We start from the raw sequence: 14810 nt of genomic DNA on the forward strand, positions 1-14810 counted from the left end.
CTTGAGGTTCTCGGGCCGGGGCCTTGCGGACAGTTTGGGCAAGCTCGGGGGCCTCCGGTGGGGACAAGTGGTCGTTGGAAGTGTCCGCCGGGAACGGGGTGGGCCGTCTGGCGCAGAAGAGGGAGAGAATTCTGAGGGTGTCGGCAGGGAGGAGTGGATATATCTGCGGAGAACGTGAGAGGGGGACAAAGCCCGCTTGCCCCTTTTTGTTGGTTGGTTGGTTTTAACACTGGTGGTGGGAGAGGGTTGGTTTGTGGGGTTTCCCCTGTCTTGGCCACGCAGGAGGATGGGATTGGAAGGGATTGGAAGGCTGAGAGCACACATGTGCTGAACATATGGCTTCCTGAAGATTGTGTTAAGTTTGGCCTGATGTTGTTCTGTTTTTATTTGTGCCCGGTTTATGAAATCTGAAATCAGGTAATAGTGATTATGATAATATGAAAATGTCATTATGTAGTGCTTTTAGTTTAAGGACTTTTAAGGTGAAATTGTTTAGGTGTGGACAGAAGGGTTTACAGGAAGCTGAAGGCAGTTTCTATTCCCTCATTATTAGTGAGTTGGCTCCCTTAGCTGGGATTAAGAAAGACTTCATAGGCTGGGCTGCCAAGCATTTATAGGATTCAGTGGTTATGGCTCAACTCCAAGACTATTTTTCCAAAGTTCTAAGAAGTTTACTTATCAATTTTGGGGGCATATATAGCAGAAGAGATAGGGGCAGGAGGGAGACCAGGATAGGAGGGGAAATACTGGATTTCTTTAATAGTGGTGTTTAAATTCTAATAAAGGTATATTTGATCATGGTGGATTTTTACCAAATTTGTCATTGTTTCTGATGCAGATGTATTAGGCTATGGGCGTATACCAAATTCTGTCATCATTTCTAGAGCAGATCCTTGACTTTTTCAGACTTTGCTTGTCAAAATAAAAATCCTACTCTAACTCTTGTATTCACTATTGCTTACCGTTACACATACATCCAGACCTCTTACCAGAATTAACTTAGCACATGTGACCTTGTCAACCTTTGCAGACCACCAATGGTCTAAGTCCAGGTATCAAAGTTTAACCTATGTAGNGAAAAATTTAACCTATGAGTTGTCTTATTTGCATGGTTCCATTTTCCCAAGCATCTGAAGGTAGATGGGTATCCAGTGACTCCTTAGGAAAAGATTGATTTATATCTTAAAATGTTTGCGTATGTGTTTTAGTAGGCAGGGACTCTCCACGCTTGACTGTCATTTGAGGGTGTGTGAGGAAGGCTGGTTTTATTGTCTTTATGAGGAAATGTGTACACAGGGAGGTGGAATGATTTGCACAGGGTCAGTTGATGGGGAGGGACCAAGAACTACGATTTCCGATTCTTCACTTACCTGGTTGCCTGATCTTCCTGCTATAGTATGCTCCTTTAAATTTGGGCAGAAACAGTAGTATAGATGAGGCCTTAGGAAAGTCCCAATTCGTTGGAAGATAGTTTAGTAGAAAGCTGTCTCTCTCAACTATTTTTTTTTACATGATGTATTTTTTTTAATTAAAAAATAATGGTATCACATCTCTTGAAATCTATATAAATCAATAGAAATGCCTTTTAATATCCTAATACCTGTCCAAGGCTCAGTCTTCCAATTTCTTTGCTTTTCTATCCATCTGCACTTGCCAGAGGATCTCATTAAGTTCATAACTTAATATCATGTATGCTGATGACCTTGAAAGTTTTATCTTTAGCTCTAGTATCACGTTTGAACTTTACTACATTCTGCTGTCTCATCAACATTTCTGTTTGTCTGTCTAATAGGCACCTCCAGCTTAACATGTCCAGAAGTGGAGTGTTGATTCCCACACTCTCCACACGCATTTCTGAATCTGCTCCTGTCCTAACGTTTCCCCACCTCAGTAAGGGGCACCACCACTTGCAGTCCTCTTTGCTTGATTCCTGTCTTCCTCTCTGTCTCCACATTCCCCCCATTACCTAATCCTGTAGGATTAGGGTCCACATCCACCACCGCTCTAAGCCAACATCATCTCATCTGGACTACTGCAGTAGTTCCCTAACTGCCGTCTCTGCTTGCTTCCACTTTTCCCTTCATGACAGAATATTTTTCCACACAACAACGAATGATCCTTCTGAAACCTAAATCAGACCATGAAGTGCCCCTGCTCCAAATTCTCCAGTGGCTTCCCAAATCCCGGAGTCCTTACTTTGACCAAAAGGCCCTACTTGATCTGCTCAGTGTCCGCCTCAATTACAGTCACTCGGGCTCAGTCACTGTGCTCCAGCTGTGTTGACCTCGCACATTCCTGTGTCCCTAGAATGTTCCTGAGATACTGGCTTGCTTGCTCTCTCTTCATTCGGATGGATTGTCAAATGTCTCAGAGGTCCCACGTGACCACCCCATTTAAAATATCCACCATCCCCCCCCATTGCCCTTTCACTGCTTCGCCCACTTTGTTCTTCTGCTTAACATTTTATATGTTTCCCTGTCTCGTACTGGAATGTGGGCATGCGTGTTGTCGCTTTGTGCGTGGCTGTGTCTGTGTCCCCTGCATCAGCGCCTGGCAGACAGTAAGTGCTCATTAAATATTGAATGAATGACTCGCACATGTAAGTTAAATAATGTTCCTTCATAAATTGACTATTGACGTATCTCTGCATGTGAAAAGGAGACTTTGAACAGGAACCTCTTGGCCTGTGTGAGGTTGTGGGCTCATCATCTGTCTTTGAACAGAAGTAGCAGCACTGAAGCACGTTTCAGCCTCATCTACAGCCACATGCTGCCCATATCCCAGCACCATGCCTTGTTCCTTGAATATATTTCTTTACCTGAACCACTTTTCATGCCGTTCCCACTGACTGGGTTTTCTTTTACTTCTTGCAGGCAAACTTTTCATCCTCCACTGCCTACCTCAGGTGGTAGCTCTCCTTATGTTCTGTAACTCAGTGAGTGGTCTGAAGCACAGATTTCACTTTTATAATAGTAGCTGATAACATTTATGTTTTTTATGTGTCAGGTACTGTTCTAAGTGCTTTTCATTTTAATTCAGTAATCCTCTTACTCTTAGAGGTGAGTACTGTTTTTATCCTCATTTTACAGATGAGAAAAATTGAGGCACAGAAAGGTTAAGTTAACTTGTTCAAGGTCACAGAATGAAGAAATAGTGGCGCTGGGGTCTGAGCCCAGCCAGGCTGGCTCCGGAGCCCGATGCTGACTTCCATCAGCTCTCCTGCCTCTCTTACACGAGCTGTTGGGTTGAATTCTTAGTATTTCCCCTGCTTATGAGAGTTACTGTCTGATGCAAAGATCATAGGCGTTAGAGTCAGGTTTATCTGGGTTAAAAATTTCTGTTTTTCTGTCTACTGGGTACGTAGCCTTTGGCAAATTACTGAATCTCTTTGAGCCTCGTTTTCTCATTGGATGTAATGTTACTTATGCCTCTGAACCTGGTGAAGAAAATTTTATTGTTCCCATTTTGCAGATGAAATTAACAGAGGTGAAGGTATCTATAACTTGGCCCAAGGAATAGAGCCAGGAATAAAAGTCAGTTCTGTTTGATTCCTAAACCAGTAAAGATTCACTTGAAGCTGGAGTATGTGAGGCAGGCCTTTAAGGGTGAATGGGATTTCAATAGATAGGAGGGACTATAGGAAGTACTTGGAGGAGAGGACAGGGGTCTTAGGTGACAGCAAGGTAGAACTGTCCCACCTTGATAATAGGGTTTCATTTTTGTTTCATATAGAAGCCTTAACTTCGTTAGAAATCAGTGATAACTCATAAGGTGGATTTTATAAATAGTATTGTTCGTTTCACACTTGAAGCATTATATCCCTGAAGTAAATCTAAATAACAAACCAAAAATAAACGTTGGGAATATAAACACTGAATCTTATGTGCTCATCTAATTTGAAGTTGATTTGATAAGAGTCCTGAAGCCAGTCTATCACTTCAGTTTTAGGACACCTTATTTAAAGAAAAAAAATTATAGAAGCTCTGAGCCTGTCTCTATTGTATGATAATACGTTTCCTGAATTTATTTTTGAGTGGACATTAGTTAAAATTATTTCTGAGCAATTTCTGATTTGGATCAACGTGCCCAGTACTGAATAAAAAGTAATAATGCATTTTATTTTATTTATTTTTTATAATAATTTTTTATTGTTATGTTAGTCACCATACAGTACATCCCTAGCTTTTGATGTAAAGTTCCATGATTCAGTATTTGCATATAACACCCAGTGCACCATGAAAATGACGTATTTACTCATCCTGTGAAGTTCTTCACCTGCTTATCCTGTACATTTTTTCTTTCTCCATTCTGTTGGTTTGTGAACTCATTTCTGCAAAGTGAGTCAGATGTAAGAACATCAGTTGTGTCTATATTTCTGAATAAAGTATAAATAATGTACTCTCTCTCACTGCTTTCTTTTATACCCCACCCCCACCCCCACAGTCTTATCTCCTGAGAGGCAGTATCGTATAACGGTTAAGAGTGTGACTTTAAGAGTCAGGTTGTTAGGGTTTGAGTCCAATCTCTATCACTTTACTAGTTTGGAACCTTGGGCAAGTCATCTCTGGTGCAGTATCTTCCTCTGTAAAGTAATCCCAGCAGCAGTAGCTTAGCGTTGTTTGAGGATTCCACGAACAAGTATCTGTAAAGCAGTTAGAATTGTACTGTGTCACAAGGAAGTGAGACGTAAGCGACAGGTGTTATTATTGCTGCCTCAGGGAACAGATGTAGGTTCTCTTAACCTGAGTTTGTAAATGGTGTTTGATGTTTAATAGTACTGATGAGATAGATACTGTTATTAATTCCACTTTACAGGTGAGGCATAGAGAACTCCAGAATATTGTTCCAAACTACGGTGTCTATTACTTACCACTATTCTTATGATAGGAGATAGCAGGCTGTTTGTTTGGTACCTTTTTTTCCTGTCCTTCACGTCTAAGCAGCTATAATGCGGTGATGATTCTTTACAGTGACCCTCAAATTTCTCCCTTTCACACTTATTTCCTTTGCAACTAATCTGGTTCAGAACTTCAGCTTTTCATACCTGCAGTTGTCTTTGAACTTGTTTTCCTGCTTCTAGTTGTTCCTCCTTACCATTTCTTTTATCCCATTGCTCTTTCTCTCATCTCTCTAAAGCATGGTGACATGGCCCTGTTGAGTAATCTGCTGTGGGCTTCTTGTTATTCTGTTAGGTCTAAATTCCTTGGCTTGGTTCAAGGCTCTTCATGGTCAAGTCCTACCCTACATCATTTCCCATCATGCTACATAGAACTTCAGCTTTCTTGACTGCTCTCTGTCACACAGGCCGACTCTGCTTGTTTTTTGATTTTATCTGTGTAATCTGCTCAACCCTTGAGGCACGCACAGCTCGGATCATGCTTCCTTTGTGAACTCTTTCTAGACAACGCCTGCCTTCTCTTGCATTTATCTAGAGTAGACAAGTAGATTCAATATTTCCTCTTTCTCTTATTTTTGAATAGTACACAGTTTAACATTTTGCTGTATTACATTGTCTTATCTGTTGATTGTTATGTGTGAATTGTTTGTCCCTTTAGGGTTCAATTCTTAGTAAAGATAATAGATACGTTTTTATTGTTTCTCTGTAGAAGTTGCTGTTGAAATAAAATGATTATAGGTGTTCCTGGAATTTTTTAATTCTGAATGCAAAAGAATCATTTCCATCATTAGCACTAGAAGGAGAGCAGTTTTTACTAAGAAGTCAGGTGTTCCTTCAGTGGTAGCTCATGGTCAGAGGAGTACTACAGAGGCAACGAAGTGAGGTAGTCAGATTGTGAGCCCTCGAATTGGACCGTCTGGTGGGCTCACATCCCAGCTCCACTGGTTGGCCTGGTTGTGTTGTCTCTCTGCCTCGGTCTCCTCAATGGTAAAGTAAGGAAAATAGTAGTAGTACCTATGTTGTAGAGTACGTGAAAATTAAATGAGACCTTGTAGGTAAAGTTCTTAGCGCAGTGCCTGGTTTATAATGCTAATTAGTATTACAATTAGTAATACTAATTGTCTTACATGTTTATTTTTAAATTTTTAATTATTTTTATTTTTTAAAATTTTAATTCCAGTATATTTAACTTATGGTGTTATATTAGTTTCAGGTGTACAATATAGTGATCCAGCAGTTCGGTACATTATCCAGTGCTCATTGCGATAAGAGTCCTCTTTATTTATTTTTTTTAAAGATTTTATTCATTTATTTGACAGAGAGAGAGAGAGACAGCCAGTGAGGGAGGGAACACAAGCAGGGAGAGTGGGAGAGGAAGAAGCAGGCGTCCAGTGGAGCATGGAGCCCGATGTGGGGCTCGATCCCAGAACGCTGGGATCACGCCCTGAGCTGAAGGCAGATGCTTAACGACTGAGCCACGCCTGCGCCCCAAGAGTCCTCTTTAATCCCCATCACCTATTTCATTCTCCCCACCTACCTCCCCTCTGGTAACCATCAGTTTGTTCTCTGTAGTTAAGAAAAAGTCTGTTTCTTGGTTTGTCTCTTTTTGTTTTTCCTTTGTTATTTGTTTTGTTTCTTAACTTCCACATATGAGTGAAATTGTGATATTTGCCTTTCTCTGATTGACTTCACTTAGCATAGTACTCTCTGGCTCTATTCATGTTGCTGGAAGTGGCAAGATTTCATTCTTTTTTATGGTTGAATAATATTTCATTGTGTACACACACACACACACACACACCCCATATCTTTATCCATTCGTCAGTTGATGGACACTTGGGCTGCTTCCATAACTTGGCTATTGTAAATAATGCTGCAAGTAAACATAAGGGTGCATGTATCCCTTTGAATTAGTGTTTTTGCTTTGTTTTGTTGGGTAAATGCCCAGTAGTGCAATTACTGAATCATAGGGTAGTTCTATTTTTAACTGTTTGAGGAACCTCCATACAGTCTTCCACAGTGGCTATCCAGTTGCATTTCCACCAACAGTGCACGAGGGTTCCCCTCATCCTCGCCAACACTTGTTTCTTGTGTTTTTTATTTTAGTCGTTCTGACAGGTATGAGGTGATATCTCATTGTAGTTTTGATTTGCATTTTCCTGATGATGAGTGATGTTGAACATCTTTTCGTATGTCTATTGGCCATCTGGATGTCTTCTTTGGAGAAACGTCTGTTCATGTCTTTACAAGTTGGATCTCACAAATCTTGTGAGGGAAAGGCAGAAGTTAATTTCCTTAACATGAAGTTTTTTTTAAATGTACTTATTTGTAGTAGGAAAAGGTCCTTTGGTTTTGAGGTTGGACTTTGACCTGCCATCAATTCCTTTTTTTTTTTTTTTTTTTTAGGTTTACAGGTAGAGAGATTACACCTTGATCGTCACAAAGCTTGGCTACCAGAGCATTATGAATGTTAACGATCTCAAACTCAGGTTGTCCAAAGCTGGACAGGAACACCTGCTACAGTTCTGGAATGAGCTGGATGAAGCCCAGCAGGTGGAACTTTATGCAGAGCTCCAGGCCATGAACTTTGAGGAGCTGAACTTCTTTTTCCAGAAGGCCATTGAAGATTTTAACCAGTCCTCTCAGCAAGAGAAAATGGATTCACGAATGGAGCCTGTCCCTCGAGAGGTGTTGGGCAGTGCCACCAGGGACCAGGATCGGCTGCAGGCCTGGGAAAGTGAAGGTACTGAGCATGGAATGTTCATTTTAAAGTTTGTAATGAGATATACCGGAGGTATTAAAGTAGTTGGATCATGTAATGATTGTTTGGACTCTCCTCCTGACTTAAACCAGGTAGCTGATCAGAAAGCGACAGATTATGTTGCCAAAACTTCTGCAGCGTCTCCCCTTGCCAGCATGCTCTTTTCATTTCTGTTCCCCACTCAAGGCTCTGCTCATTCAAGTCTTAATGTGCCTCTAGTCTCTTTCCTTGCTTATTTCCATACTTCTAGATTTCCCACCCTGAAGCACAAGTTAAATGTTTCATTTTATGCTGGCTTTATCGAGAAACCTTACGTAGCCTGTATTTCCAATCTGGTCTCCTCTATTTCCCTCCATTCCTACTGCCCCATACATTTTAGCTGGACCAAATAATTCTCTGAACATTATGTCTTTTCTGCCTTTGCTCATGCTTATCCTTGGCTCGGACTGGCCTTTGCCCCTTCTCTGTCTAGCTGGGTCACCTTGAAAGCTGATCTGGAGTTGTGCTATGCAGTGCAGTGGGGCATGTGGGGAGCATACATTCATCTTTTAAGGTTCTTTGATCATGACCTTTTCTTCAGTGTTCCAAGTTGGAGTTATTTGTCCATGCATGGCTTCCATTCTTTCTTAGAATAAGAGTTGTTTGTGTCTGTCTTCATCATGACACTGTGGACTCTTGAAGAGCAGCACATGTCCCGCTCGTCTGTGTGTGTCACAGGGCATTTAGAACAGGGTTTTAAGCAGTTAGAAGTTGGTTGACCAATGTTTGTTGAATTGCCCCCATTTTTTTCTTCTAAACTGTATCATAAAATCTGTCCCCATGACCAGTTCTAATTAGTGCCTTTGAAAATGGCAGAATAGCTCACATGTACCTTTCCTGGTGGAGTTCAGAGCTGTGGTTTTTATAACCCACTCTTCTCTGTAAGTGATAGTGACTGAATGTTGCAGCTCAGGCCCTTGAGTGTGCACGTTCCTTGTCAAATCTGGACCTCATGTCCTCAACTGTAGAATAAACAGATCTGACTAATGCGTTTCTTTCCTTTGTAAAAAATGTTACTTTATTGCAAAAATATCAAAGTAACAGAAACACTACAGAAAAATTGCCCTTAACTGAATCAGATGTTTTTATTTGCTCACATTGCCTCCTATTACTTGATGATATGTATATTTAGTTTTATGGATGTGCAATAGTAGTATTACAGATATAATCTTATAGTCTATATTTGTACCACAGTGTTGCTATTTTTGTTTTGTCTTTGATTCTTTGGCTTTCCCTGTTCCCACAAAAAAGACAGATACTTGCCATTATCAACCTTCTGTATACAATCCATGTCTTTCTCTGAGCATACAGATTTAATGATTTTCAAACTGTGTTCCAAGGAACCCTAGGGGTTCCACTGCTGGGGAGACTGCTCATTTAGGGAGGGGGAATGGATACTAAACATCTTTGTCTCTAACTCCATCTTCCCATTACAAGAGCAGTTCTAGTTTGACATGTTTAATGTATTTGATCTTTACATGAGGTTTTATTTTAAAAGGGCTTAGAGATTAAAAAATACTGAAAATAATTGGATGATCTCCAGGAAGTGCCCTTTTAGATCTTAAGTGCTTGGTAGACGCTAACTCAGCTTCTTAGAATAGGGCTCTGCCCCTAAGCTGTGAGAGAGTGACTTCCAGATGGATCCTTCTGAGCGGAGAGCTGTGGTGATACTCTGACCCTTACTAACTCTGGATTCATGAATCCTCCCCTCCACCCCTGGGTTTCAAAAAGGCTATTACAACAGAGTGAAAGTCACACGGGGCTCTTCATATCCTCAGGTATCCCAGTTGCCTGTATTTCTCCTTGTGATTTTATGAGGATGAAGTCTTCACATGAACTCCTGTGGAAAGCCAGAGCTTTGACTTGCTATAACAGGGACCACGAGCAACAGTCTAAACCTCCTGTAATTTGAGTCTTCTTGATGACCTTTTTGTTGGAATCTGTGGAATTCTATGACTTTTCATTTAAACTGAAATCTGGAACTATTACAACCAAGTATACTACAAGAAAGTATGGAACGAACTTCCTTTTGGCTTATTGTCAAGGGAGCAATATTTATTTGTGGCTTAAACAGTAGGGATGAAGAAGGAGACTTTGTTACTTTTCATTCACTTAGCCAGAAACCTCCACGTGTGTGCAAATTCATAACAAAATGAAGTTTTTGCAGTAAGTTATCAAGGGGAAGAGATTGCCGTTGTGAAGATTCTTTTTTTTTTTTAAAGATTTTTTTTTAAATTTATTTATTTGACAGATAGAGACAGCCAGCGAGAGAGGGAACACAAGCAGGGGGAGTGGGAGAGGAAGAAGCAGGCTCATAGCAGAGGAGCCTGATGTGGGGCTCGATCCCATAACCCCGGGATCACGCCCTGAGCCGAAGGCAGACGCTTAACCGCTGTGCCACCCAGGTGCCCCCGTTGTGAAGATTCTAATTGTTATATTTCAGATAGGAGGAAGATCCTGGCAGTTGTAGCAAAGACAGTGACCCCCTGTATCCCCCTCCTCAGGATGGGGGAAATGAAAGCATTGTACAGTATTTTTAGACTGTCTGGTGGCTGTTGACACTAAAATGGTCATTTTCATGCCTATGGTGGAAAATTATTTCTGGAGGATAGATATATAAGTGACCACTGTGCTCCTTGTTGAAGAGAGATCTTATTTTAATTCTTTATTTTTTTAAGATTTTATTTTTAAGTAATCTCTACACCCAATATGAGGCTCAAACTTACAACCCTGAGACCAAGAGTTGTATGCTCTATTGACTGAGCCAGCCAGGCGCCCCTTAGTGCATGCACCTGCGAGCGGGGAGGAGGGGGGTGCGGTGCAGAGAGAGGGAGAGAGAATCTCAAGCATACTCTGCACCCAGTGCAGAGCCTGTTGCTGGGTTCTTTCTGATGATCCCGAGATCATGACGTGAGCCAAAATCAAGAGTCCAGTGCTCAACCGCCTGAGCCACCGAGTCATCCCTAATTTAATTCTTAAGGAGCAACTGAAAGATTTCTATCTTACAAAGCTGAGAGAGAAGTAATTAGAAGCTTCTATGAGAACATCATTTTAGTAAAGATACATTGGAAAAATGTATTTGCTTAATTAAAAAAAAACCCATCTTTATCAAAGAAATTCATGCTTATACTGAGCATAAAACGGTCTTCCAATTTTATAATAACATATTAATATCCAGTATTAGCTTCTTTTGTCTATGAGACACTTGAAAAAATTAATCTGAATGGTGCTTTTCTACCATATAGCACTGTGGTAGAAAAGTAAGTGGATTGCTTAGAAAAAATATATTCATAACATTATCTCCTGTACATTTTCTGAAATCTAGTACAGTGATATTTTCAATAGATTTGTTTTATTTTAAAAACAACACATACTGGGGCGCTTGGGTGGCTCAGTCGTTAAGTGTCTGCCTTCGGCTCAGGGTGTGATCCCAGAGTCATGGGATCGAGCCCCACATCAGGCTCCTCCGCTGGGAGCCTGTTTATTCCTCTCCCACTCCCCCTGCCTGTATTCCCTCTCTCGCTGGCTGTCTCTCTCTCTGTCAAATAAATAAATAAAATCTTAAAAAAAAAAAAAAGTAACACATACTTATTTTAGAAATATTGGAAAAATAACTAAAAATTACAAAGGAAAAACTATAAATCTCTGCTATCCCACATTTCAGAGATACTCACTAGTAATATTTTATAATATTTTCTTAGATACACACACACACTGGGATTATGGTTAGTGTATAATTTTGTAGCCTACTTACAAATTTGTTATGAAAAATTTCAAGCATATTTTGAAATGAATATTTAGAGATAAAAACAGTATAATGAATCCCACATATGGATCACCTTGTTAAATATCAAAATTTTGCTACTTTTGCTTTACCTATCCCTCTTTTTCTTTTTCTTGCTGTAGTACTTTAAGACAAATCTCAAGCATCATGTTATTTTTACTCTGAGTTCAGTATTCATCTCTACATATATGGATATTTTCTTACTACTCACGGTGCTATTATTATACCTCGTGAAATTCACAGTAATCCTTCAGTACCTAAAACTCATTCAAATAGTGATTTCCCTTGTAGTCTGCTTTTTGTACTTGACATTTTTGGGAAATAGTTAATCTATAAAATAATAGTTTTACCTGTACAATAGGATTAAAAGTTAAAGACGTAAAATATCTTTTCTGACTTTCTTGGATAGTCTTCCTTTATTTCCTCTAGTTTAATAGCCTGTTTACCTGACTCAGTGTCCTGAGAGTGCTGACAGTTTAAATGGAAAGTTCTGGCAGTGCTGTACTTCACACGCACCTGTGCCATCCTCCTCGTTTCAGGCGCACGCCCAAATCCGGGTGTATGCGAGGCACTAGTCCAAGCAGGAAGTTATCCAGGAAGCGTTTGACCTATTCCAGTCACTGTAAACTCTTCTCTTTGTTTCTTATAAATGTTATCAGGAAAAGTTCTCAGACGCTGTTGGGCCTATGACACATGACTCTCCAAGGAGAGGTATGTACTCCAGTCCGGGAAACTGCTCACTCTGGCTTGGTTTTTTTTCTTTTTTAACCTCTGATTTGGTCTCTCTTCGGTCCCTCTGTGGGAGAGCTATGAACTGTCCTCCAGTGGAAGAATGGAAAGGGTGTTAATAGTGCTGTACTTTCCTGTTTTTGTTTCTTAGTTTTTTTCTATATTTCTGTAAACGAAGTTTTGGGGTAGGAGAAGCTCATAATTTCCTAATTGTCACATGGGTTAAGTACATTTATAATTCATTAACATTTTTCAGATAGGTGTGATGCTGCCCGTATAAAATTTGTTATGACAAATACAGTTTAAAATCAGGTACTATTGCCGCATAACTGAACAGCTTACCGAATTTTGTTGGCCCCCTTAATTTCAAGCAGTATTTTATGTGTCATTTTAAGACAGATAGTATTTATGTGTCACACACTCTTTAAACATTGCCGTTGTATTGCGGTGACCCGGATGAGGTGGACGAGGGCTTCAGCCCATGAACGCACATTCTGATACTGTTAACGTCTGTAGCTGCATTTAACTCTTGAAATGCCGCTGGCCTTGATACTCTAGGGACTGCTTTCTTTCCTGGTGTTTTTCTCTGCTCATGAGATGCATAAGCAGGAAGAGGTGAACACAGAAACTTTTTTATTGTAAATACACGTGGACTGTGTTATAACTCATTGTGATAGTTGTGGTCAGAGGGAGGTGAGGTGTAAATGTAGGTCTGCGTGGAATTGGACACCTGGTAGGCGTAATCTCCATGCTTCTCTTAAGATGTAGTGATTGGTTGGGTCATCAGGTGCATAGATGGGAAAAGGTTTGAAGAAAGTATGGCAGACAGGGGCTTAGGAAACACTTATTTGCATAAAGGATGAGGCTACCATGAGCTGCTGGTTAGAGAGCTATATATAAAACTGGAAAATTTGGAAAACTGGAATGAAGCTATGATTTAGGAAACTGATCCTGGGGAGAGAAAAGTTTATACAGTGATATTGTGATAACTGGTTAGTACGTGTGGAAAACACTGGTTGGTGCTGGGTGGCCATCAAGTGACCTGGAGCCAGGACACAGAGCTGGCCCTTGGAGCGGGCTCCTAACCTTTTCTGGGTAAGGTGGCTGTGGGAAATCATTGACTTTTGGACTGAAGGTAAAAGAAGGATGTCAGAAAGGATGACTAGAGCCACATTAACAATGAAACAACTTGGGGTGCCTGGGTGGCTCAGTCAGTTAAGCGTCTGCCTTCAGCTCAGGTCCTGATCTCAGGCTCCTGGGATCAAGCCCCACACCGGACTCTCTGCTCAGCGGGAAGCTTGCGTCTCCCTCTGCCTGCCCTTCTGCCTGCTTGTGCTCTCCCTTTCTCTCTCTCTCTCTCTGTCAAATAAATAAATAAATAAATAAATAAAATCTTTAAAAACAACAACAACAATGAAACAACTTAAAACACATGTTCTCAGTGAAGAAAATAAATAGTACAAAGAGAACAAAGGCCTCTGTGTCTAGATATTTATCTGGGACTTTTTTTGAAGATGTTTAGAAATATTTCTAACACCTTTGGTATGTGGGGGTTCAGACAGGCCAGACTTACTTATCTGCAGTTTTGCAGCGGTGCAAAGCCTGTTTTGCAGCAACACTGAACTTGAACAGACAGGAGACTATTGAGGAGCGTATCCCACTGGATGGGAGTACAGGGTCCTATCTCGGATTTGCTGGAGAGAGCATATAATGTGTATGCACTGTTGAAGAGTTCTGCCTTCTGAAACAGCTCTGATCCACCGGGTTAGGTAGGGGATTATGGACCTGTACTTAATTGAAATGAGGCTTTTTGGGTCGATAACAGCAGAATTAAACTTATTCCCTAGAAACCATAGTTTCTGTGATAACTCAGGGAATAACCAAATGTAAAACAGTTTCCAAAACTGCCTTCTGTCGTCCCTGCTCCCTTCAAAATGCTTCATTTTGTCTCAGTCACTTTGGTACGTGGTGATTATGGTGCTTGCTGAAGGTGGGTGCAGATCTGGAATGCTGTTAGAAATTTCAGTGTTTGGCAAGTTTTGGAGAATGTGGACTGTACCCGGCAGCTTTTGCTTGTGGGGTGGTAGGTGGGAGAGACTAAAAAAAAAGGTAGCACAACCTCTCATGAATTCAATGGAAAAGAGAAGAAAGGGCAGGAAAGAAACAGGAAGGAAAATTTAGAGCCCTGAAACCTCTGGTGTTGTAATGGATCTGTTCAGTGTTTGGGTGTGAAGAGACTGCCGGAGGCTGTGCCGTGCACGGCAAACCGGCCTGGAGTGAGTTTCTGATTCTTCTTCACATTTACTAGCGCTGTGAAGGTCCTGCAACGTCTCTGAGCCCGTTACCTCTCACTTGGGGGAAATTATTCCTACCTCTTAGATTAGCGTTACTAGTTTGGGGTCTCACTATTTTCACACCTTGATAAGGCACGGTGGAATGCTATGGAGAAAAATCACAAAGACAGTTCTGGTTCTAGGCAGGAAGAAAGAGAAAATCAGATCTCAGGGAGCTAGCTAAGCATAGCTTCATATCAAAGCTGAAAATTATGGAAATATCGGATGTGCTTTTAAAGTTTTGGATAGCTGGATAGTTGCTGGATC

The 14810-nt window shown here is 40.8% G+C and overlaps 1 protein-coding gene across 4 annotated transcripts in view; it reads left to right on the top strand.

Annotated features, from left to right (window-relative positions):
- Nucleotides 1-14810, top strand: part of UAP1 (UDP-N-acetylglucosamine pyrophosphorylase 1) — a 41453-nt gene that overhangs the window by 477 nt on the left and 26166 nt on the right. For all 4 annotated transcript variants that reach the window (XM_040635973.1, XM_040635972.1, XM_040635975.1 and 1 more), the window contains exon 2: nt 7304-7640. In XM_040635973.1, the coding sequence (XP_040491907.1) occupies nt 7361-7640 (280 nt within the window). In that variant the 5' untranslated portion in view covers nt 7304-7360. The remainder of the gene's footprint in view (nt 1-7303; nt 7641-14810) is intronic.

This window comes from Ursus maritimus, unplaced genomic scaffold (genome assembly GCF_017311325.1).
Source record: "Ursus maritimus isolate PB19 unplaced genomic scaffold, ASM1731132v1 scaffold_2, whole genome shotgun sequence".
NCBI classification, from domain to species: Eukaryota; Metazoa; Chordata; class Mammalia; order Carnivora; family Ursidae; genus Ursus; species Ursus maritimus.